Raw genomic sequence first — 22,588 nt, 5'->3', positions numbered from 1 at the left:
CAAGTCATCTGACGACTGTCACCGCGCCATGTCGGTCATGGACTCCCATTTTGTGTGTCTCCGGTGCCTGGAGCATGTCTATGACACAAAGTCGTGCTCCAACTGCCGGGCCATAGCGCAAAGGCTTTGAGGGAGCGCTAGCTAAAACTGATCGTGGCCCGGCATACAGCACCATGGTAATCACCTCGCCGATCTCATTCCCGCTCCTGGTTGAGAGGAAGGTCCGAGCACCGCTCCGGAAGGTCGAAGTCCTCTTCCTTGAAGTTATTGCGGTCAGGTAGGAGGCACCATAGGAAATACAAGAAGTCGAAGCGTGTTTCTACTTCACCCCATCCATTGCGTGATAAGACGAATGAACCTCGGCATTCGAAGCCCCTATCCAGGAGCGGGTGCCTGGGCCAGCTCCACCTTTCCCTCCACCCAGCTAAAAGATTTTCTATGATGCCATGTGCGCCATATTGAGCAGCCTGATTCTGCCAGCATGCCTTCGGGCCCGCAGTTTCAGATGAAGGAGTCCCATGGATTCCGTGCCTTTGGCTCCGGCCCTGGTGCCATGGCCTCCTACTGGACCTGTCCCAGGGTCCGGACCAGTGCTGGTCATACCCCAAGGGTGACCTTCCCTAGCACTGCATCCGATGGCAACCTTCCCCAGCGCCGCGTCCAACACTTGAGGTATGCAGCATCGCTGGCACCCACCGGCGGCGCCTCCCCAATCATCATCCCGGGTGACATGGAGCCGGCTGGGCATCGACTGATGCCAAGACCGATGCTGATGGACCCATACGGCTCCATGCCATTCAACCTGCCCTATTCTAAAGGGTTAGGAATGAATGAAGAGGATTGGGAGCAGCAGGATCCCTTAGAAATCCCACATCCTCAAGATCTGGACTGGTATGAGGAGCTGGGTGATGCCAGCGGACTGGACACCTCCACAGATTCTGGCATGCTGTCTCCCCCTAACTGGCTTTGGAGAGGGGGCTTCATTAGCAATAGAGGTGCATAGTGCTGCGGAGGCCTTACACCTGCAGCTTTCTATGGTGGCAGTCAATACTAATGTCTTGACAGAGGTCCTGCAGCCTAGTGTCTCCTTTTCGGAACCCTCAACGAGGCCTTGACTGACGGTCTTCTGGGCACCTGGTACAAGCTTAGCACAGGGGCTCCTGTGAACAGAACGATTGCCCGCTGCCATCGCCCTGCATCGGGCATCCCAGCTTTCCTCACCACCCATTCCAACCCGCAAAGCTTGGTGGTCCAAGCTTCCACTTCCGGTGGCACGTTCCCTTCCACACCCTTGGACAGGGATTCTAAAAGGCTGGAAAGCTTCGGAAAGAAGATCTTTTTTTCGCCAGCCTGTGCTCGGTGAACAACGCATGCCTTTTGGGTTGCTATTACCATTCAATATGGGATATGGTTGCGCAGATACTGCCCAGAGTCTCGGAGGAGGACTGGATTCTGCTCTCCCAACCTATTTCAGATGAGAGAGATGTAGCGAAGTTTCACATCCACTGTGGTTTGGACACAACAGTCTCGCTAAGCAGAGCAATTTCCTCGACGGTGGCCATACGGAGCCACACCTGGCTGAGGACATCTGCTTTTTCTGGGGATATCCAGGTTAATCTTATGGACATACGCTCTAATGGCTCTCGTCTCTGCAGAGACAAAGATGATGCAGCGCTTGAGCGTTTTAAGGACTTGCGAGCTACAGCCAAGTCTTTAAGCCTCACCATGCCGGCCTGTGTCTGCTTTTCTCTCCTTTCATGGCTACGAAAGGGGCTTCCAACGCGTCAACACTATTCCAACCAGACAGTCCCTCAAGTTCAGCTACTCTGCGGGGCTCTGGTTGCGGTTCACCCTGACATCGAGAATCGGGTGGCCAGAAGTCAAGCCAAGCCACACTCCCCTTCTCCACTGTAAAACCTTCCTAGTCTGATCCCTCTAGATCATGCACGTCCAGTTGGTGGCAAGATACACCATCACCTCCACCACTGGAGGGACATCACCTCGGACAGGTGGGTGTTGCAAATAGTCCTAAGAGGCTACTTCCTTCCCTTTGAGACTACCCCTCCATTCATGCCTCCAATTTATGATCAGCTGACGGAGGATCACCGTGCCCTACTCTACGAGGAAGTCAAAACTCTCATGGCCAAGGGAGCTATAGAGAGGGTTCCTGGGCCAAAAATAGGGTGTGGTAGTTACTCCTGCTATTTCCTGGTTCCAAATTAGGATGGAAGCCTTCGTCCTATCCTCGACCTCAGAGCCCTCAACCACTAACTCAAAAAAGAGAAGTTCAAGATGCTCACTCTCGCTCAGGTCTTATCTGCCCTGGACCCGGGAGATTGGATGGTAGCATTGGACATGCAGGACGCCTAGTTCCCATGTCGCCGTCCTGCCTGCCCATCATCTCTATCTGTGGTTGATGGTGGGCCGTAAGCACTTTCAGGAGGCCATGCTCCCCTTAGGCCTCACCAGTGCCCCTCTGGTGTTCACTAAGGTGATAGCGGTGGTTGCAGACCATCTGTGGAGATCAGGTGTTCCTGTCTTCCCCTATCTCGACGACTGGTTGTTGAAGACGGTCTCGTCCCAAGCAGTCATCTCCCACCTCTAGTTCATGGTGAACCTCCTGCATTCTCTGGGGTCACTATCAACGTGTCAAAGTCACACCTGACACCTGACTCCCTCTCGGATGCTCCCTTTCATCGGAACGATTCTGGACTCAGTACAGTTTCGAGCTTTTCCTCCTGAGCGGCGAGTCCAGGATATTTAAGCTATGATACCGATGTGTTAGCCTCTATCCTGGATTTCAGTGAGAATGACTCTGAGGCTGTTGGGCCTCATGGCCTCCTGCATCTTGCTTGTGGAACATGCCAGATGGCACATGTGGGCTCTACAGTGGGACCTGAAGTTCTAATGGGCACATCATCGGGGAAATCTTACCGACCTGGTTCCGATATCAGAGGGCACTGCGAAAGACTTGCAGTGGTAGCTAACAAACCACGATTGGGTAAGAAGCAGACCCCTCTCCCTTCCCCACCCAAATCTCACAGTAGTGATGGATGCCTCTCTTCTGGGATGGGGTGGCCATCTGGGGGAGGTGGAGATCAGAGGACTCTGGTCTCCGGTGGAAGCCAGGCTCCATATTAGCCATTTGGAGCTTTGGGTGATCCGCTTAAAGCACGGAGTACTTTACATTTTACATTTAATATTTTAGGGTGTAAGTATAAGTTGAACAAATCAAACAGCGTAATTTTATATTTATGTTGATGTCTTGTGATTGATGGGCTTTATTTATATTCAAGACTCCTGATGAAGGACTTCAGAGCCCGAAATGTATTGGGTATACATATGTACATTTTCCAAGAATTCAATGTGAATTCTTATGGGCTATAGAATAAGGCATGGATTGGCATTTCTGCAGCATCTAAAGTGTGGAATTACATTGTATTAACAAAAGTATTGAAGTAATCTTGGATTAAATTTGGATTAAAATGGATGAAATTATGCAAAAACAAAATCGGTTTCTGGATGTTGAATTATTGAAATTTGACACTTAATCAGCTGTAGCGGCTCGAGTCTTGTAGGGGGACTACCCACCAGCTTGGCATGTTAGAGACATGATCTACCAGATAAGGCATTACCGAAGGTAAGTAACTTGTATGTTAAATCTCCCCACTCCTACCCCTAGGGTCCCAATTCATGATGTTCTGCCAGGCAGGATGCGCCCTTGTGCTGCACTCCACAGCCAGAGTTACTCCTGAATGCTACCCCTCAGCAACACCTCCCCTACACTGCATGGTTAATGTACTGAGCCTCAACGTTAGAGGCTTTAACACCCCTGCAAAAATACTGAACCTGTTGTCCTTTTTATGAGACGCCAAATGTGACATTGCGTTACTCCAGGAAACACATCTCCGTAAAAAAGATTGGAAAATATTGAGGTCTCGCTGGTTCGACAGTCAGTACTACTCATTGGGGCCTAGCAAGAAAGCAGGCATAGCATTAATGCTAGCCACCGCATTCCAAGGGTGCATTACACAAATCCAAGCAGAAATCTCGGGGAGGCTCCTCTCCCTAGAACTAACAGTGAATGCCCACACATCCACACTCACTTCCCTGTATCTGCCCAATGATCACCAGGAGCAATTTGTACTCAACCCCATGGGTTTGGTGGCGGTGTTTCCAGACCAGGACATAGTAATAAGGGGCAACTTCAACTAAGTCCACGATAGCTCCATGGCTAGGTGGAGTCATTAGCAGAGCCAATGGGGTACGCTCTCAGACACAGGGTTACAATGGCTCCAGGATGTAGGCCTCACTGTGGCCTACTGCCATATGAATCCTCAGTCTAGAAGCTACACTTTCTTTTCAAACTCACACCAAACCTGCGCTTGGATAGATAATTTCCTAGTCTCACCATGTATACTGGGGGCGTAGCCCAGACAGACATTGAAGTGGCAGCCCTGTCCGACCACTCATCGATTACGGTGACCTTTGACATACTGGGCTCATTCACCGCTTACCGTCAGTGGTGCCTTAATGATAATTACTCACCTACAGTTCTATTGAGGAAGAGATCCAAGAGGCTATTTGCCACTTCCTCCACTTTAATGATATGCCCATTACTTCAATCACCCTCCTTTGGGAAATACTCAAAGCAGTATTACGAGGGACATTGCTGGCCATCTCAACAAGGATCAATAAATAGAGGCCGGAGAAAATGGCCGCTCTGGAGGCCAACGTTAAGGCATTGGAGGTCAGCTGTCTCCTAACGGGCACTCATAAAGCTCATAGGCAGCTGATGCTGGCTAGAAAGCAGCTCAAAGTGCTGGACTGGCATAGACCAGAGTATGTTCTGCTCTGCACTAAACAGCATTCCAATGCAGGTGGAAATAAGGCAGGCCTCCTACTCACCCATAAACTTCAGGCACAAATCCAAAGAAATAGGAATCGCCAAAGTCCAAATGATCACTGTGCTCTCAATGATGCAGAGATCGCTCAAACATTTGAACACTTTTACACCTACCTGAACACAGCAGAAGGAAGATGTCTTGTCCTTAGGGGCTGACATTAGGTCAGAGGAGGACCTGACAACTATATCTAGGCTACAGCCTGGCAAGGCCCTGGTATCTGACGACTTCATCCCAAGCTTTTATAAACTTTTTGGCCCCCAATGTGTGCCTATACTCATACACCTCTAAAACTCATTCATCAAGTTGGGCACGCTCCCTGCGATGATGAGGAAGGCTATGATTACCGTCCTCCCTAAACCAGGTAAGGATCTTAAGCTATGTTCCTCGTATCGACCAATTTCACTTTTGATTGTCGATGCCAAGTTCTTTACTGGAGTTCTGGTGGCACCCCTGAACCCATATCTGCAGGTGCTGATAGACCCTGACCAGAAGGCTTCATCCACAAAAGGAGCTGTAGTAACAGCAGCAAGAGAGTCCTGTACCTAATAGACAAAGCCACTAGGACATGTGACCGGCCGTTGCTTCTTTCTATTGATGCAGAGAAGGATTTTGACCAGGTGCACCGGCAGTGCTGGACCATGCGGGCTGGGGTCACACCTTTTGAAATGGGTCTGAAGTGGCTATTCCAATCCCATCAGCCAGGTGAGGGTAAATAACTACATCTCTAGATCATTCGCAATAGCACAGGGCACCCGTCAGGGTTGTCCCCTGACCCACCTCCTTTTCACCCCCCACATGGAGCTGTTTGCAGAACAGATACAGGCAAGTGGAACAATTAAAGGCATCTGCTTCGTTGGCAAGAACATAAAATAGCTTCTAGGCCGACCATGTCATGCTCTGGATTTCTCAGCCTGGACCTCCCTCACAGAGTTTATGAGTGAGCTAGAAACCTTCAGGACGGTCTTGAGATTCAAGGTAAATATAAAACAAAAACAGGCCCTCCGCCGGAGTATATAACACAAAAGGACAAATAGCACACCCGGCATCATATCCCATTTCCATATGTGAAGGGCCGGGTACCGTAACTGGGGCTTATGATCTCCACCATAACCAGAGAAATTGCAGAGTGAAACTACGCCAGCCTCTTTGCTGTGGCATACATAGAGTTTCAGGGATGGAGGCCAAGAAGGCTTTTCTGGGTGGGAAGGATAGCAGCTGTGAAATTGATGTTGCTACCTAAGATCTTGTACGTTATGTAGACTCTACCCATGTGCCCCCTCACAGATCCTCAGTAAGTTCCAACAAATGATAGAACTTTACATTTGGGATGGGAAATGACCACGCATGGCCAGATCCAGAGTGTACCTCCCTTTGATCATCGGCCATCAAGGTATCCCACACCTCGCCAATTACTACCCAGCTGCCCAACTCAAATATATTGTGGCATGGAACAGACCACTAACAGAAAGATACTGGTGCTTCATCAACCATCCATCACAGGGATCCACACATGGAAGGTCCCATGGCTACCCAAAGTGCACCAACCCACAGGAGTCTATGTGTCACCCATCACACAGGGAACCATAGCAGCTTGGGACAGAGTCATGGGGCTAAGGGTCTGTCTACCCCTACTTCTCCCATCATGCCCATTATAGAAAACCCAGCATTTCTTCTAACACACACTGGCTCTGAGTACCGGACATGGCAATCAGCTAACTGCAAAAGAATTGGGGGCATGTGCAGCTCAAGGGGTGTCATGGACTTCCTGCAACTCCAATCTAACTATTACCTCGCTAGTGCTGAACACTGGCAATACACAGCTGTCTGGCATTGGTTGACCCCGTGTTCCATTTGTTCCCATGCCTCCAGACCGATTACCAAATTTGAAAAATGGCTGATTACTAAGTCTGATAACAACGGACTGCTCTCCGATCTCTGCGCCTTTCCGAACACCCCTAAAACCTCCAGCAAATCCCCAGTCCAGGGGCACTGGAAGTAGAACAAGCGTTGGCATAGCCAATAGGTCTCGCCTTTGGGATATTATAAGTGTTTAGTTATCCAGCACAATATCCTTGGTGCAACAACATCAGCTGTTGCATGGCTAAACACTTATAAGGTCCCAAAGGCGAGACCTATTGGCTATGCCAATGCTTGTTTATATTGGCGAGGGACCAGCGGATCCTCAAAATTATAGCTTCTTAAAACAGGATTGACTAAGACAAAAACCTCAGAACCAAACCCAGATTTGTTGCCTTTGCCAATGCTTGTTTTTAGAACTTCAGCAGTGATGCTTGCTTTGGAATGTGCCCCTGTTAGACGGAGAAGCATTGATGAACTCTTGCCACAAAGAAAACAGTAAAGGTTTTGTTGTTTTAACAACGCTGTGGTTCTCTCCTGCAGTGTTGTCAATGTTTATTTTCAGCGTTATTGAAAAGCTGTGATTGGTTGATTGGAAAACCTACATGTGCCACATTGTAATCCAGATATAGCCGCCGCCATCTTGTATTCCTTACGTTCCTAAAGTGTCGGTAAGGTGGAATGGAATGTGGGCGCTATGTAAATCAGCGCAATGAATAAACCAGCCAATGGGATTCCTTTGTATAGGCGCCGATCATCCAGGAAATGTGTCTGGTCTCCATCCCTGTCAGACAGACTGCTCCACCGGCTCGAGACTTGATGCCCGCCCCCTCCAGCAGACAGGTTAGGACCACTGGTGACCTTCACCCTCGAGCAGAGCTTGGGGTGACTTGTGTTCACTGTGCCAGCTGCAGACACATCCTTCGGAAATAGAGGAGGAGGGTAGGGCCGGCCTTCAGCATGGGCGAGCTGGGCCCTGGCCCAGGGCGCCAATATTCTGAGGGGCGCAGGGAGCTGTGTGGTTTAAGGTACACCAACAGCAGCGCCCTTCTCATCTTGCTCCAGCCTTGTCCCTGACTGTTCGTTTCTGTCTGATTTGCCAGTTTAAAGTGGGTTAAGTACTTTATTATCAGACTGTGGGCGATGTTTTTAACACCCCTTTAGCCCCTTCCTTGACCCCACCGCCCCCCTTCACCCTCTGACCCCTGCTGGCACACATCAAGAAAACCATCATCTGCTTGAGGCAGCTAAACTATCTGTGATTTAGGTGAACTGGGGGTGGTCTGGGGATGTTGGTGTTCTGGGGCCAGTCCCTGCTCTTCCAGGTACTGACCAGTGAACACAAAAGGGACCCCCTGCTGCCTCATTTCATTCACTACCATCAGCAAGGGCGTTTCCCTCTGCCCACGCCCAAGGCGCTATCCGGCTCTGGAGGGGAGGATGGGCAGCGTTTTTATGCCAAATGAATATTTAACATATTTAAGGAGGTTTGAAAGTTCGCCAAGAATGTAATCTATTTTACAGACTAGCTGCTGATAAAGTGAAGACACGTATTTTATTAAAGAAGATTAGCAACAAATACCAGACATTGTTGACCTTTTACGTCCTTCCTCGTGAAGTGGATAATATCACATTTAAACACTCCTTATGCTGAGACAGTGATGGCAGACACCGCGTGGGTAATGTCTGAACACCGGCCCATCCTTCAAGCGATCCTAGTGAGCGATGAAGCCCAACCAGGTGGTAATCTAACTCGTGGGGCACATGGGGGCACCCGGGCACATGAGCCACGAGAACCAGGAATTAACGAAAATGAACAATTGCACGGAGGGATTTCAATGTCACACTTCAATCAATTTCATATCAGCATCCAGTGCCATGAAACCTCTGTGTCGCAGGCGCTATAATAAAAGCCACAGTAGATAGTTTCCACGTATAAAGGGACGGATGGATTCACAGAACAGACAGAAAGGATTTACAAGATAGATAGACAGACAGACAGACAGACAGACAGACAGACAGACAGACAGACGGACGGACGGACGGACGGACGGACGGACGGACGGACGGACGGACGGACAGACGGACAGACGGACAGACGGATGGATCCACTTTAGGCTGCTTCACTGAGGTCTCTAGCAATTTGCATCGACCTGGTACAATGAAAGTTTAACTGACCTCCAATGGGCAGGAATAATCAACCGCTCCCCTCCTCCTCCCGTGATTTTTGTTTTGAAGCCTGCCTGCGGTCTCACTGCTATTACTGGGCCGATCGTCACTTCTCACAAAATCACCACCAAAATCGTCATTGCCGATGGCAGTTTCAGCAGAGAGGCCAAGCGCTGAATGAGCAGAGTGTCGGTGATTGCGCAGATCTCTGCTGAAGCACTGATACTCACTGGGCAAAGCGGACACGGCCATAGGGGCTTCTGTTTCCAACAGGGCGGGAGAGTGTGCTTTACTTGCTACATTACGACATCTTTTACAGTTGTGCGGTAATGGTACAAATCCGTGGCGCCATGATGCCATATATTTTAATAACAGATTTTGAGCGATGCTATTTATCTAATTACAAGGCTGACTTGTAAATCACAGAAATACTCTGAATATTTACCAGCAGCAAAAAGCCTGTGGTACCAATGTGATCCTTTTATTGTACCGCCTGTAGGTGCTACACATGTGTACCTCGATAAGTGTGACACACCAGACCCTAAAAGGAGACCTCAGATCCTCGGCACACAAAGTTTAACCCAGACAACTTCTTGTGCTCAAAAGGCAGATGTGTTCAGTGCGAGTGCCTACAAGCACCAGTGGCATCTTCCTGAACGCAGAGCCCAAGGTGAGAAAAGGGCATTTCTGAAGAAGTCCCAGCGAGGTTTGGTCCTAACCAGACGTCGATAGCACTGAAAGACAAAACGACCCCTGTGCCTAAACCCGAGAGTTTCCTTCAACAATGTCACCCTGTAATGCAGCCATATTGACGTACTTACTCAGAACATTCTGAAGGAAACCTGCTGTGGGGAACCTTTCTACAAGCCCCGGCTTCCTTGACTCATTTCAAGACGTCCACCAGGAATGGTTCCCGCTGCTCACTGGGTCCATATGTGTCAGTATCTACTTCCTGGTTGGCAGAAACCACCATTTGCAAAAAAATAACATGACTTCAGCAATTTGTAAACACGCGTTCCGTCAGTAGTTTATGTATGATTTTGTAGGACTTTGATTTGTGAAGAGTTTTGCATTCTATCCTGCTGCTTCACAGAGGTAGCCATGGGCGTTTTTCTCTGGGGTGCCACAGGAAACACCACCACCCTTCTATACTTTCCACGAATACCTCAGTGGAGGTCACAGTGGTGGGTTTTTCCAATGTTAAAAGTGACGCAAGAGGGCGGCGCCAGGGGCTTGTAAATAAGCCTGGAAGACTTACAGGTTCAGAAGTGCACCGAAATCAAAGGCAGAGGTGGGGGCGTATATCTACACATGAAGAGCCCTTTCATACAACGAAAAGATCTTAAATCATCTGTCATGATAAACAAGTGATCTGCAGAGATCATCAAATCGTACAGTTATGCAACGTATGTGCTGTGTCGCGTGCCCACATTGTCCCGGCTATGACTCCAGATCGGCCGTGACCAGAGGGTATGGTAGGGGGGCATAAATGGCCGTAGAGAGAGCAAAGGTCAATACCCCCTGAAGCTCACATGAGGTTGAGTGCTGAGAGAAGGGGGTTTGGGGGAGGGGGCGGGAGGAGAGCACGGGGCGTCGGGACCACGGAGAGAGCAACCGAGGAGGGCATGGGCCCAGGGCGGATTGCAAGACAGGCCACAGCAGCGTGGAGGGACGGTGACGGCTGGGGTGAACAGAGAGGAGCCCCGTGGGCCCTGTCAAAGCTTCCAGAGCTGGGCACCTGCTGCTGTGGGGCTGCATCACTGCACGTGGTCACTTCAATTTCTCCCAAACTCTACCTTTTATCTCTTGCTTTCATTTTCTTTGCACCTCATGCTTTTAAATTTTACTATCACGTGTTTTTCGTATTCTTTCTGTCGGATGTTATTTTTATTTTCTTTCAATTTCTTCCTTTTTGTTTTCTTTCTGTTTCCTGCTTTGTATCCCATGGATCTCGCTTTTCATCTTCCTACACCACTGTAATATTAATGTCAAATCGCAGAAAGACCCTATGAAGTGCCGGGGATCCCATTTGTACCAAGTAGGTGAATTGCACTTTTAACTTGTGGGTCCTGATGAGGTAACCTTATAATGGCAGAGTCCGATTTTGATTTTACAATGACTTCTGAATTATTCAACCATTGGAGAAAGAGCATTAACATTAATCGACCAATGTGTAAACTCCAGCGCTTCCTCAGTCACCAAAAATGTCGCACCGATCTGCTGGAGCAAATGTTACCATTGAACTGATTGGTCAGTAAGAATGTCAGTCCACAATTCCACGTCAGAACTCTAAATTTACCTAATCGATGTTTTGGCCTTCACAGGTTTACCAAAGAGATTCACTTTTAACATTTAGCTTTTATCTTCCGTCCCTCCTGGCATGCAAGTGACTGCTCCAACCCTCCATTTCGACTGCTTAGAGCCATATCTGCCTGTCATAAATCTCCCACTTACTTTCTTGGTGAGGCTACGTCTGAATGGTGCACGTGCCCCTACAGTGGGCACACTGCAGATCTCACCTGCCCGTGCCAGCCATGGTCCCTTTGATCTCCTCAGTCACCCCCAGAACCACAATGTTTCGGTGTACCCCAGACTGGCAGGTCCGGGACCAGGCAGCAGGTCACCATTGCTGTTTATAAACTAACATATACGAATTGCCTAATGACATCAGCTGCGTGTCTGCATGTGCGATCCTGGGAAATTGGTAATTGTTCCTGAAGCTATAAATAGAACCGCTAATTACCCTGTTGCACAATACTCCCATGGGCAGGAAAAACTGTCTCAATAGTGAGTTCCCATAAAGCAGCCCAGAAGTTTGTCCCCGCCCCCACAATGCCCCCCACCCAAACCTTAGATCTGGGACAACAAGACCAGTTAGTTGGCTCAGTGAGTTAAGTGCTAGATGCGGATGGATGTCTGTAGGAGCTGCCGATCACAAGTTCAAATCCTGAAAGGTTCACCTCTGCCTTTTCATCCTTCTAGGGTTCATAATTTCAGTGCTATTGAAACGGGGGGTAATAATAACCACGATTTACAGTAATTGGAAACCGCAAAACTGCAGTGCTGAGCGCTATAGAACAACACAGAGGGGGAAGGGTCGAACAACATGAGGGGGAAGGGTCTAGGAAAGCACACAAGGAAGTCACCTGGAAAAAATATGCACTATGCAGTGCTTAAGCAAGAAGAAATGAGAGAGAGCAGTGCGAGACGGATGAGAGACCGACACGGAACAGGAGAGGGGAAAGAAGCGCAGAAGGGAGATAACTGGAAAAAACACGCATTCACTGGGAGTTCTTAAGCCGAGATAACACAAAGATTCCCTTGTGGGAGCGAGCCTTGGGCACCATCTGTTTGGAAGTTAATTACAAACAGATGTTGCCAAAGCTCGCTCTCGCAAGGGAATCGCCAAACGTGCAAGCGTTGCCATTGAAAGCAATGCAACGCGTGCACGTTTTTGGGGACAAAAGCGGATCGATTCGAAGAGGTCCCCCCTATGCAGCGCATGCGCTGCGTAGGCGAGACCTAAAAAGGACCGTGCATTGACACCCAAGAAATGGTCCTACATATTTCACAGAGCCTGCACTTCTTCTCTCAACACCACGGCAAAAGAATCTATACTAAAATTGGCCATTACTGGTTATTCATCCCTGCCAGGCTTGCAAAATGGAAATCCAACTCCCCAAGTACTTGCTGGCATAATTGTGGCCAGTCGGGTATGCTTACCCAATTGCTCTGGAGATTCCCCACACTACAGAGATACTGGGAAGCTGTACTTAGAGACATAGACGAGATATTCGAGACCGACATCCCCCGCTTACCTAACTATATGTTGCTTGATCTCCAGACCCCATTGACCTAACCCCTTCACTCAGACACAGGGGGGTGATAATGATGGCTTTCACTTTGGCCAGACAAGTTATTACGTCTAAATGGGGCACAGACGCCACACCAGCCCACTCAAACTGGCTGCACAGGCTCTAGGATACAGTGGCAATGGAGAAACTCACAGCCTCCGTGGAACGGGCGATGCCACGCTTTGCTAAAATGTCTTCTCTTCTTGGCTTAAGAGTATCGAGAACTCTCCCACCCCCATTATCTCTGGGTGCTCCATCTAACGGAAAGCCACTCCGACACATTGGCAGCTCGGACTACACCAAGGCCTCCTGAACAGTTACCCTTGTTTACTGGAGCATTCACAGCGAAGCTACAGCTACCTGATTAAAACCATGGGACTCAAACCCCTCTTCCTACTCCTATCCCCTCCCCATCCACACTGGACTCTCACCCTCCGCCACTTTCTCCCTCTATTCTCCTCTCATGCTCCCCCTCTCATCCAGCCTCACATGCCTCCGGATGTAGGTGAGAGTCTGTGCTAGATAAAATACCAATAAACAAAATTGAACCACAAAGGTGTAGTATGCTTACTCTGGTCCCATAAGGCTACAATGCTACCGCATTTTGAAAACAAAAAGGGAGACAGCAAATCTCTGCCCTTTAAATACAGTCCAAGCAGGCAAACTCCCTTCCTACCCAACACATCTCCTAGAGCCACAGAGTTATTCTCTCCTCAAGCAGAGGCTTTGTACCTCTAGTCCCCAACCTCTTGTCACCCGTATCCGCAGAGGGGTGCTGAAGGTAAGGCAATGGAAATGCCTCCCAGCAGATGCCAGTGGGATGGCACTTTCAGGACCCCACTGATGGATAAGCATTGGCAATTCTCCTGTGCACAAACAAAAACGTTCTCATCAAACAGCAGACATATGGGATGGTTTAGATTTTGGCAGAAAGGGTGATCCATTACAACAGATACGGAGTGCCCATTACACCAAAGTGAAGGCTCTCCCACCTGATTTACAGACAGGCAGACCTTTCTCATGTCAGCCACAGAGACTGCTCTGTTGCACTAGTTGCAGCGGTTGTAATTTCTAATTAGTCTATTGAATTTTGCAAACTGACTTATGCTCTTATAAGTCGGTTCACAAAATTCCTAATCAAATTGGTTGACAGTCAAACCAACCTCATTAATATTCATGAGGTGGGTCGCCAATTCGACTGACTCTGATTTGGCAAAATCACAGTGACGGGGACCTGGAAGGGTCAGCAGACCACCATCACTGTGACTTGACTTTTAAATAAAGATTCTTTTCCAAGCGCCCGTTTTCTTTAAAGGAAATGGGGCAGCTTTTAAAAAACTGCTTGCTTTCAAAAGTTTCACTGAAGGTTTGCTGTAGTCCCCTACTCTTCTGCCTAATCCGCTTAAACAAAGGGGAACAAACAAACGGGCTTTGCAAATCAGTTATCACCCCAATCTCGGAGTCAGTAATTTTTATTAGTTTGCGACTGGAGTTACAGTCAGGGGCGGGTCCTCCATAATGGGGGAGGTGCGTCGCCCCACCTGTCAGCGAAAAATAAAATGATAACGAAACAATATCATTTAATTTTTCTTTGACTGATTCTGGCAGGCGTGTAGGGTGGGGCCTGGCCATGACAGGCAGGTGGTGGCACTTATACGTATGTATGTTTGGCCGTCTGTCCTAGGTTGGGCAAACATATATGTGCACTTCAATTTCTCCACCCCAGCTGTGTTATTAGCCGGGTGGGAGAAATGCCGCAGGCTCACAGGCAGTGCCTGAGCGACAGAGCAGGCTGCTCAGACCCATCCTGGCACTGCTCTCCTACCAAGAGAGTAGTGCCAGGATTGGCTGAGCAGCCTCTGTCTTCCCAGAGACCGCTGGGGGAGCTCCGAGGATGTGGCTGCCGTGAGTCGGCATCAGCATCTGCGGGGAAAAGGTACGTTTAAAAAAACTAATATTTGTCCTCTCCTTTGCCCCCGGCCGTCCATCCCTCTCCCTCACCTTCATGTTGTTGCAGCCACCACTGGTTACAATCACAAACCATTGATACATCAGATAAAGATTGGGTATTGGGAAGGGATGCCCACAACACACCCTTTCCATATACCAAATCAGTATCCAGTTGCAATCCCATCTTAGGAGTCTGTAAAACTTTACCTACCCTAAAATGGGACTGGTATACAGAAAGTTCTTTTTTTCATTTGTCAACAGTGAACCTGAGTGTTTGTCACTGTAAAAAAGGCTTGCACATCTGGTCCATAGTATCTGTGCACTGTGTGGTGCTGCTGATGTATAACCAAGCTCTGTCTTTAACCCTAACATTATAGGCAGTGGAGACACATCCACACTTATTTAGCATAACTATATCAATACACCTGCACCTTTATAAATTGGTGTTAACAAGCAATGCGAGTCCGCTCATGGCATTGCATTTGACAGGTACAAATGCTACATGTCGCACTGTTAATATTGCTGCAACCTCTGTGATTTTTGTTGTATTTTTAAAATCTTAAATACAATAAAAAAATCTTAGTAATCACAATAATAATAGTAATAATCCTACCTTGTGAAAAGACGTAGACGTTTTCCTGCATCAATGGACCTGTGGCAGGAAGAGGAGCATGCAGCGGTTGCTTATCATGGCGGAAAGGGTTTGATCTTTTCATGGTGCCCTCTTTGTCCTCTATCTCATCATACAGGTTGTCTGCATAGTCAAAGTTGTCTCGGTATTTCTCGCTGTTAGCTTCTGCTTCGTCTTCTGCTTCTTCTTCTGCTTCAACTTTTGCTTCATCTTCTTCCCCCTCCTCATTATCTGGTGCATCCTCCTTTCCTTGTCCCACAAGATCTTCTTGCCACTGCTCATATGAGGCCATTGTGGTATGCGGATCTGTTAAAGTTAAAGATGCTATGATATGTGCAACATACACCGCTTGAACTCTTTAACTTGCATAGTTTTCACAAAAGTCACAAGTCCTGTCTTCTAATACATTTAATAAATGACTATGAGGGACTAAACTTCAACAATGCTTATTAAAGTAAAGTTATGGTATTTCAATTGTTGCCAAAATCTGGAAGCCTGATTTTATGTCAAGGCACGGAGGTCAATATTATGCATATTTCTTTAATTGCCAACTCACAGCAGCAACTACAAAACAATGAAAGAACTGAGAATAAGAATCTATTAACATTCCAATCTCTATTTAATTCCCTGTCTGGCAGCGATCTTCCTTCCTTGTTGCTGCTCACAGCTCAAATAAGTTCACATATTTAGATCTGTTCACCTGGCATGAGAAATGAAGTTATGAAAGTTGTGTGCACGCAGACTGGTTGATCGAAGTGCGTAAACTTAGTAGTTTAATTAATATCAGCACTGTTTGCTAGGTAAAATAACTTGGATCTTTAGATTAGGAGACGTGCGCTAGGTTGCTGTTGTGTGCATAATTAGAGGCTAACTATAGTTTAAGAATGTTTTGGGAAGCAGGCTGTGCCGGAGATATAATTGGTTAAGCTTTTAACCAAGAGAGCGGCAAGGCAATAAAATACTTGTGAGCTCGAGTCAATAACGTCGAGTACTGATCTCAAGCGTTTCCGTGCCAGGAGAAAGGGCGCGAGCGCTCGGAGTCTTTTGCTTCTCTCCCCGCTTCTTGGGGAGAAATTAAGTTGAGCGAGTGCAACTCTACGGCATTACTCCAGACTATACTGGAGAGATGAACAAGGTGAGAGTCGTAACGTAAGGGATTTAATTTATATTAGAACATTGGAATGTTGGGAGCTTCATTGAAGACAATGGAGTGCTCCATGCTTTTACGGGCCGGTAAAGGCCCGCAAAGCAACATTCCAATGGTGTTTTCAAAGGCCTCTCGGGGCCCGAGGGAATTTAAACCCCTCGAACTCCGAGAGGCCTTGGTTTTATCTAGTGGCAGATTGTACTAATAGCCTTATAGCCCTTCGTAGCTGGGCTATACCAGCTATTAAAGTCCTGCTCCCTTGTTAAAGTCCCTCGCCTTCGGCTCGGGCCTTTAACCCTGGAGCGGGCCTTTAATAGCCGGTATAGCCCGCTACGGTGGGCTCTAAGGCTATAATAACTGACCAGCACAAGTGCATCGTCAGTTGGAAGGTTTCCTGGTGCAGATAACCTCCCAAGCCGCCGTAGGAGTGTCAGATGACGCGACAGCCATTTTAGATCAACTCAGAGAGAGTTGAGTGTCAAGGCTATAAAGGCCACTCAAGTTGATCACAGAGCTATTGTCTGTGACAAATCCTCCAGTAGTGTGGATATTGTGATGGATAGGAAGAGAGTAAAAAAGGAAAAGAAAGAGAAAGAGATTTTGGATCAAGAAAAGGATCCCTTGGCTGATTTCATGTTCGATCCTCATACAATCCAACACCCACTCTCTCCTCAATGAGTCCCAGCTAAACAGGTAGCTGAATATGTGGAATTTTGGATTAGACGAGAGATGCCTAAAGAAGTTAGAACAAGGCTCTATTCGGAGTGCCCAAAACCTTCTCCAGCCAACAAGGTGGTGCACACACCAGACTTAGATGCTAAGATGCTTGCATTTATAAATAAATCTGGTAGGGATCCAGGACGAGGTCTTGACAAAGGTCTGAAGGGGTGTCAGGACCGCCTTCTAGATGTGTTTGGACCCTTAACAAGAAACTTTATGCGAGGAAGCTTACCTGCAGGAGACTACAGTAAATGTGTTGGAACTGAGACAATGGGTGCAACGAGCAGTATGCTTATTAGGTAACACTAACGCTGCATTATGTGCGGAACGTAAAAATAGCATTGTAATGAAAATAGACCCGAAGTTGGCAGAATTATTTTGCAGCTTTTATAGCACTTGGTTACTCCATTGCGGAGTGTCACCGCGCTGGATTCCAACAAGGCTGAGCTCATTAAGAGAAGACTGGGCAAAATATTACTAAGGGGTGAGATTTTTCCTAAACAGCCAAGTTTTAAGATGTTTACTAAAAGCTGATTCTGATGTCTCCAGTGTGAGTTGCAGAGGCAGGGAATTCCACTGCTTGGCAGCCAGGTGCCTGAGTAGAAAGGAAAGGAATTGGGTAAAAAGAGGCTAATGGTCTCCTTTTTGGTGAGGAGTTTGTAAAAGAGATGGCTCGGTATGCTGGAGCCTTTAACTCTATTCAGAAAGTTCAAAAATATATTAGGAAGGTTTTTGGAACGGCCAGGAGAATGCGGGGTTGATTCACTGGTCGGGGTTTTGGACTCACATTAAGTTCCTTTTTGTGTGAATATAGACCCGGTGATTTTCAGTCATCAGGAAACTATACAACCAGTTTCTACCCCCAAAGACAGAAGGGAAGAGGACAATATAGAGGAGAAAGAAGGACAAGAAAACAAGGTATGTTTGAGAAGCGACCCTTTATGTATTCAGAACAAATTGGGTGGCAGACTCGCCCATTTTTTAGACAGATGGAAAGAGATAACTTCCGATCCTTGCGTGTTGCAAATGGTAAGTGGTTATCAAATAGATTTTGTGGAAACTCCGGTCCAGGTAAGACGACCGAGAACTTTGAGGCTCTCAAAAGAGGAGGAAAGATTGGTGGATCAAGAGGCTCAGAAGTTAGCAGGAAAGGGTGCTATAGAGAAAGGAGAGGATGGGTCTGCTGGGTTTGTAAGCAACCTATTTCTCGTCGAGAAAAAGAACAAATGCATGAGGCCAGTAATACATTTGAAAGAGTTAAATGACTGGGTAGAGTACAACCACTTCAAAATGTAAGGGATTTATATGTTGAGGGATCTATTGAGGAAAGGGTGTTACCAAAGTCATCGCATCGCTATTGTGGGCCGCCACAGCTGAGGAGCTGTTGCCGCAGAGATCCCGCATTTGCCTGTGTTACCAAAGTCATTGTGATCGTTATTGTGGGCCACCGCAGCTGAGGAGCTAATGTGCTGAGAGCCCGCCTTGGCCGTCCTACGAGAATCATCGCTATCGCTATTGTGGGTCGCTGCAGCAGAGGAGCTGTGTCACTGAGTGCCCGCATTTGCCGTCCTACGAGAATCACCGCTATCGCTATTGTGGGCCTCTGCAGCTAAGTATCTATGCCGCTGAGTGCCCGCATTTGCCGTCCTACGAAAATCACCGCTATCGCTATTGTGGGCCGCTGCAGTTGAGGAGCTGTGCCGCTGATTGCCCACATTTGCCGTCCTACGAAAATCATCGCTATTGTGGGCCGCTGCAGCTGAAGAGCTGTGCCGCTGAGTGCCCACATTTGCCGTCCTACAAGGATCATCGGTATCGCTATTGTGGGCCGCTGCAGCTGAGGATCTGTGCCGCTGAGTGCCCACACTAGTCACCAATTCGAGGATCTTGTTATCACCTGTGGGTGCCCGCCTTTAAGCCCCATCCCAGGATTATCGTGAGTGCACGCCACGGACCGCTACAGCGGGGAGCTGTGGCCACTGTGAGTCCGCCTGTCATCACCGCGGCTTCCTTGTGAGGCTGCGTGCCGTGCCCCTTTAAATCTCGGGTACATTGTGCATCACCAGGTTGCGTGGACCCCGGTCTCGAACTAAGTTTGTTCCACGCGCTTTTTGAGTGCTTCTATTGCTTTTGAAGTGAATCTGTAATTATATGCATTGTGATTCTTGATCGCTTTTGAGCCTTGTGTTAAGCCTATATAAAGATAATTCTTTTTCTGTAGCTACTTGTGTGGTGTCCCTTTGTAGTGTCTTCACTGCGTTATTGTGTATGGTCGTAAATGCTTCACACACTGCCTCTGAGATAGGCCTGTCTGCTCGTGCTACGTTACCACAGGGCTGAGCATTGGTTATCAAAGGGTGTAGCCCCTTACTCTGACTTAAGAAGAAGGATCCCTATTTGGACATCGACGCCAGCCACTGCTAACTAGAGATCCCCATTTCTAACAGCTACAAAATATAATCAGCATTGACAAGTGAAATAAATCATAAAATTCTCGAGTTAACAACTGCTCCATAATACCACTTGCTCCTATACAATCTCATTCTGGTACCTAAGACTGGTATTTTCTCATATTCTTCTTTCCCTTGTACACCAAACAGTCACAAATTGCAAAAGTCAAATACAAATTGAACCATTAATACTCTGAAAACCAAAAAAGAAAACAACAGCTTAATGGGGAAAGCAATGAGGACTACAAAGATGCCATTTTCTCACAGTTTTAATTCATTGTACAGGACCCCACATTGTTAAAAATATTTACCATTATCATACCTATGTCAAAATGTGCCTAGGTTGACCCCAAACAGCTTGTGCATATGTGGACACTACAGATACTCTGCTTAATGTTATTCAATAGAATTGGACAGCTGCATTTAACATTCTCACATGCACAGTGCATGAGGTGCCCAAACTTTTTCTTAGGAGGCCACACCCATTTCCCCCGGCTCTACACTTTCTCTAGTGGCTCCACCCTCATCCACAACTGGTTAATATTGGGAAACAACCATTACAACGCAGGCATTACATCGTAATACCTTTACAACTAATCCATTACAACGTATATGCCATTACAACACATGCTATTACAACGCAAGCCTTTACAATGCAGAAGGTATTACAATGCATACCATTACAATGCAATTTTAGATAAGTGGTGTAGTTCTGTTGTTGAATTGTGTCTGTTATTTATTTACTTTGTGTTGTTAAATGCAGTGTATTTATTGATTTGTTATTAATTTAATAAATTAATTTCAATAATTTTTGCAAGTATTTTTTCACAAATGCTCTTGAGGAGTAAGTAAAATAGGGGTTTCGAGTGGGGGAGTGCATTAATACCCAGGTATTCATTTTAATACCTGGGTATTTTATTTATTTATTTCACAATTCATTTCCGTAAGTTACATATTTTTTTTTTACATTTGAGATATAATAACATGTAATTATTTAATTATTTTTTATGGGTTTGTAATGGAATGCGATGTAATGGTACTTTTATGTATCTCTATGAACATGCATTATAATCGTTGTGAAATCATGTGTTGTAATGGTAGGTGCGTTGTAAAGACCACGTTGTAAAAGTCTACATTGAAAGGGTATGCGTTGTAACATCATATATTCGTTAATATCTGATCCGAATTTCAGCGAGTGATCCTTGCTAAAGTAATGTTTTGGTTGAAGGCTCTCACCCTGAGAAAATTTTGGAAAAAAATTAAAACAAATAGTGCATTTAAAACACAATTTTGGCAAAAGGTAGGTCGGTGAAATAAAGCATTTTTCTATGATCACATGATTTGGGCAAGCACTGAAGTTGGATTTAACGCCAGGTTTTCCAGTTTCACAATGTGCAATTCAGTCAAAATGATTAGATGGGTACCTCTTTCTGACATCAAATGTTAATGCTTTTTCCTTAGTTCATATCGGATGATTTTTGGAAGTTTTACCTGCCCCGAACCTGGACCGAGGACAGACATGCACTTCTCAACACTTCAGACCACATTATACTTTTTTTCTTATACTTTTTTTCAGTCAAAGGGAGAACTGTTGGATTCACAAGGTGATGAGCCCAGGGATTGAGGCCTGTGTTTCATGGTCGGAAGCTGCAGTCACTACGCCACATGACAGCCTCTTGTAAAAGCTCAGCTTGTTTTGTGTGGTCATGTGGCAGGAGCTTTCAATATTTTTTTTTTCAAAGTCCATGCACAATTTAAGCAGAAAAAGTTCTCACATCCCTTTTGCCATAATAAAGTTGAGGGGGAGTTGAAGTTATTCATAAATCTACCCGTTTCTGCTCACATACATATTATGGTTTAAATCTGTTTATTGATTTCAAGCAAACAGTGAACAACAACACCCTCAATTTCAGAGGCGCAATACCAACGAGGCAACTGGGTTGCCAAGCTGAGCAAAACTACGGGCATTAGACACAAACCGGGCCAAAAAATATGAAAATAGTAAAATCATACAAACCCCAAAGATACCTCCCCCTCCCTTTCCCTCGTCCGCGTGAACTGATCAAGTGAAGGCAGCCTCTGAAGGGTCAACGCCGCCGCCCGCAGCGACCCTGGGAAGTGGCGTTTGGGATCTGCGTGTCTGCCAGGCGCAGTAACCGCAGATAATGGGACAGGTCAGCTCACGGAATTCAGACACCAGTAGGGTGAGGAAGGGCCTCCATAACTCTGGGAACTCGGATCCCGTACCAGCTAAAGTGAGTGTCAGTTTCTCCATACCCAACACTCCCCAGAGTCTCTGGAGCCATCCAGAGTGTGTCGGGAGCTGGGCTGAACGCCAGTGTATCAGTATGTTTTGTGTCGCTGCGCCTAAGGCGATGGCAATCAGCCTGCCCCTCCGGGATTTGAGTGGGTATGTCAGCGGGTTGGGCAAGCCCAGAAGAATATACGCGGGGAGGCGCGGCAGCTCTGTCTCAAAGTGCAGGTCAATTTCATCCAAAACCTGGGACCAGTATGGTTGTATACAGGTACAGCTCCAGAGGATGTGTTCGAGGGTGCCCACTTCTCCACAGTCCCTCCAGCACAGCGCACTCCGGCGAGGGTCAAAGCGATGCAGGCGCTCAGGCGTGTAATACCAGTAAGTGGCAATTTTAGTCAGAATCTCTGTGAGACCCATGTGGTACGCAGAGTGCCGCGCTCTATGGTAGATACCGTCCCATTCCTTGTGGCTTAAGGATCTGCCCAGGTCCCTTTCCCACCGAGCCCGGCCTGCATTATATGTGTGTGCGGTGGAGTCTAGAAGCATTTTGTAGAGGTCAGAAATGATTTTCTTATTGGATGTGCGTGTCATTAGCCATTTCTCATAAGGGGTCAGGAGACGCTGCGCCTGGGGCCTGACCTGTTGG

At 47.2% G+C, this 22,588-nt stretch overlaps 1 protein-coding gene across 1 annotated transcript in view; it reads right to left on the bottom strand.

The window, feature by feature from the left end:
- The window catches only part of BANK1 (B cell scaffold protein with ankyrin repeats 1), a 2,329,074-nt gene that overhangs the window by 459,259 nt on the left and 1,847,227 nt on the right, over positions 1–22,588 (bottom strand). The window contains exon 9 of the mRNA XM_085636022.1: positions 15,351–15,674. Within this exon, the coding sequence (XP_085492148.1) occupies positions 15,351–15,674 (324 nt within the window). The remainder of the gene's footprint in view (positions 1–15,350; positions 15,675–22,588) is intronic.

The sequence above is a fragment of the Triturus cristatus genome, chromosome 2_1 (genome assembly GCF_964204655.1).
Source record: "Triturus cristatus chromosome 2_1, aTriCri1.1, whole genome shotgun sequence".
NCBI classification, from domain to species: Eukaryota; Metazoa; Chordata; class Amphibia; order Caudata; family Salamandridae; genus Triturus; species Triturus cristatus.
Note: the sequence above shows the minus strand (reverse complement) of the source record. Positions and strands in the feature narration are given on the sequence as shown.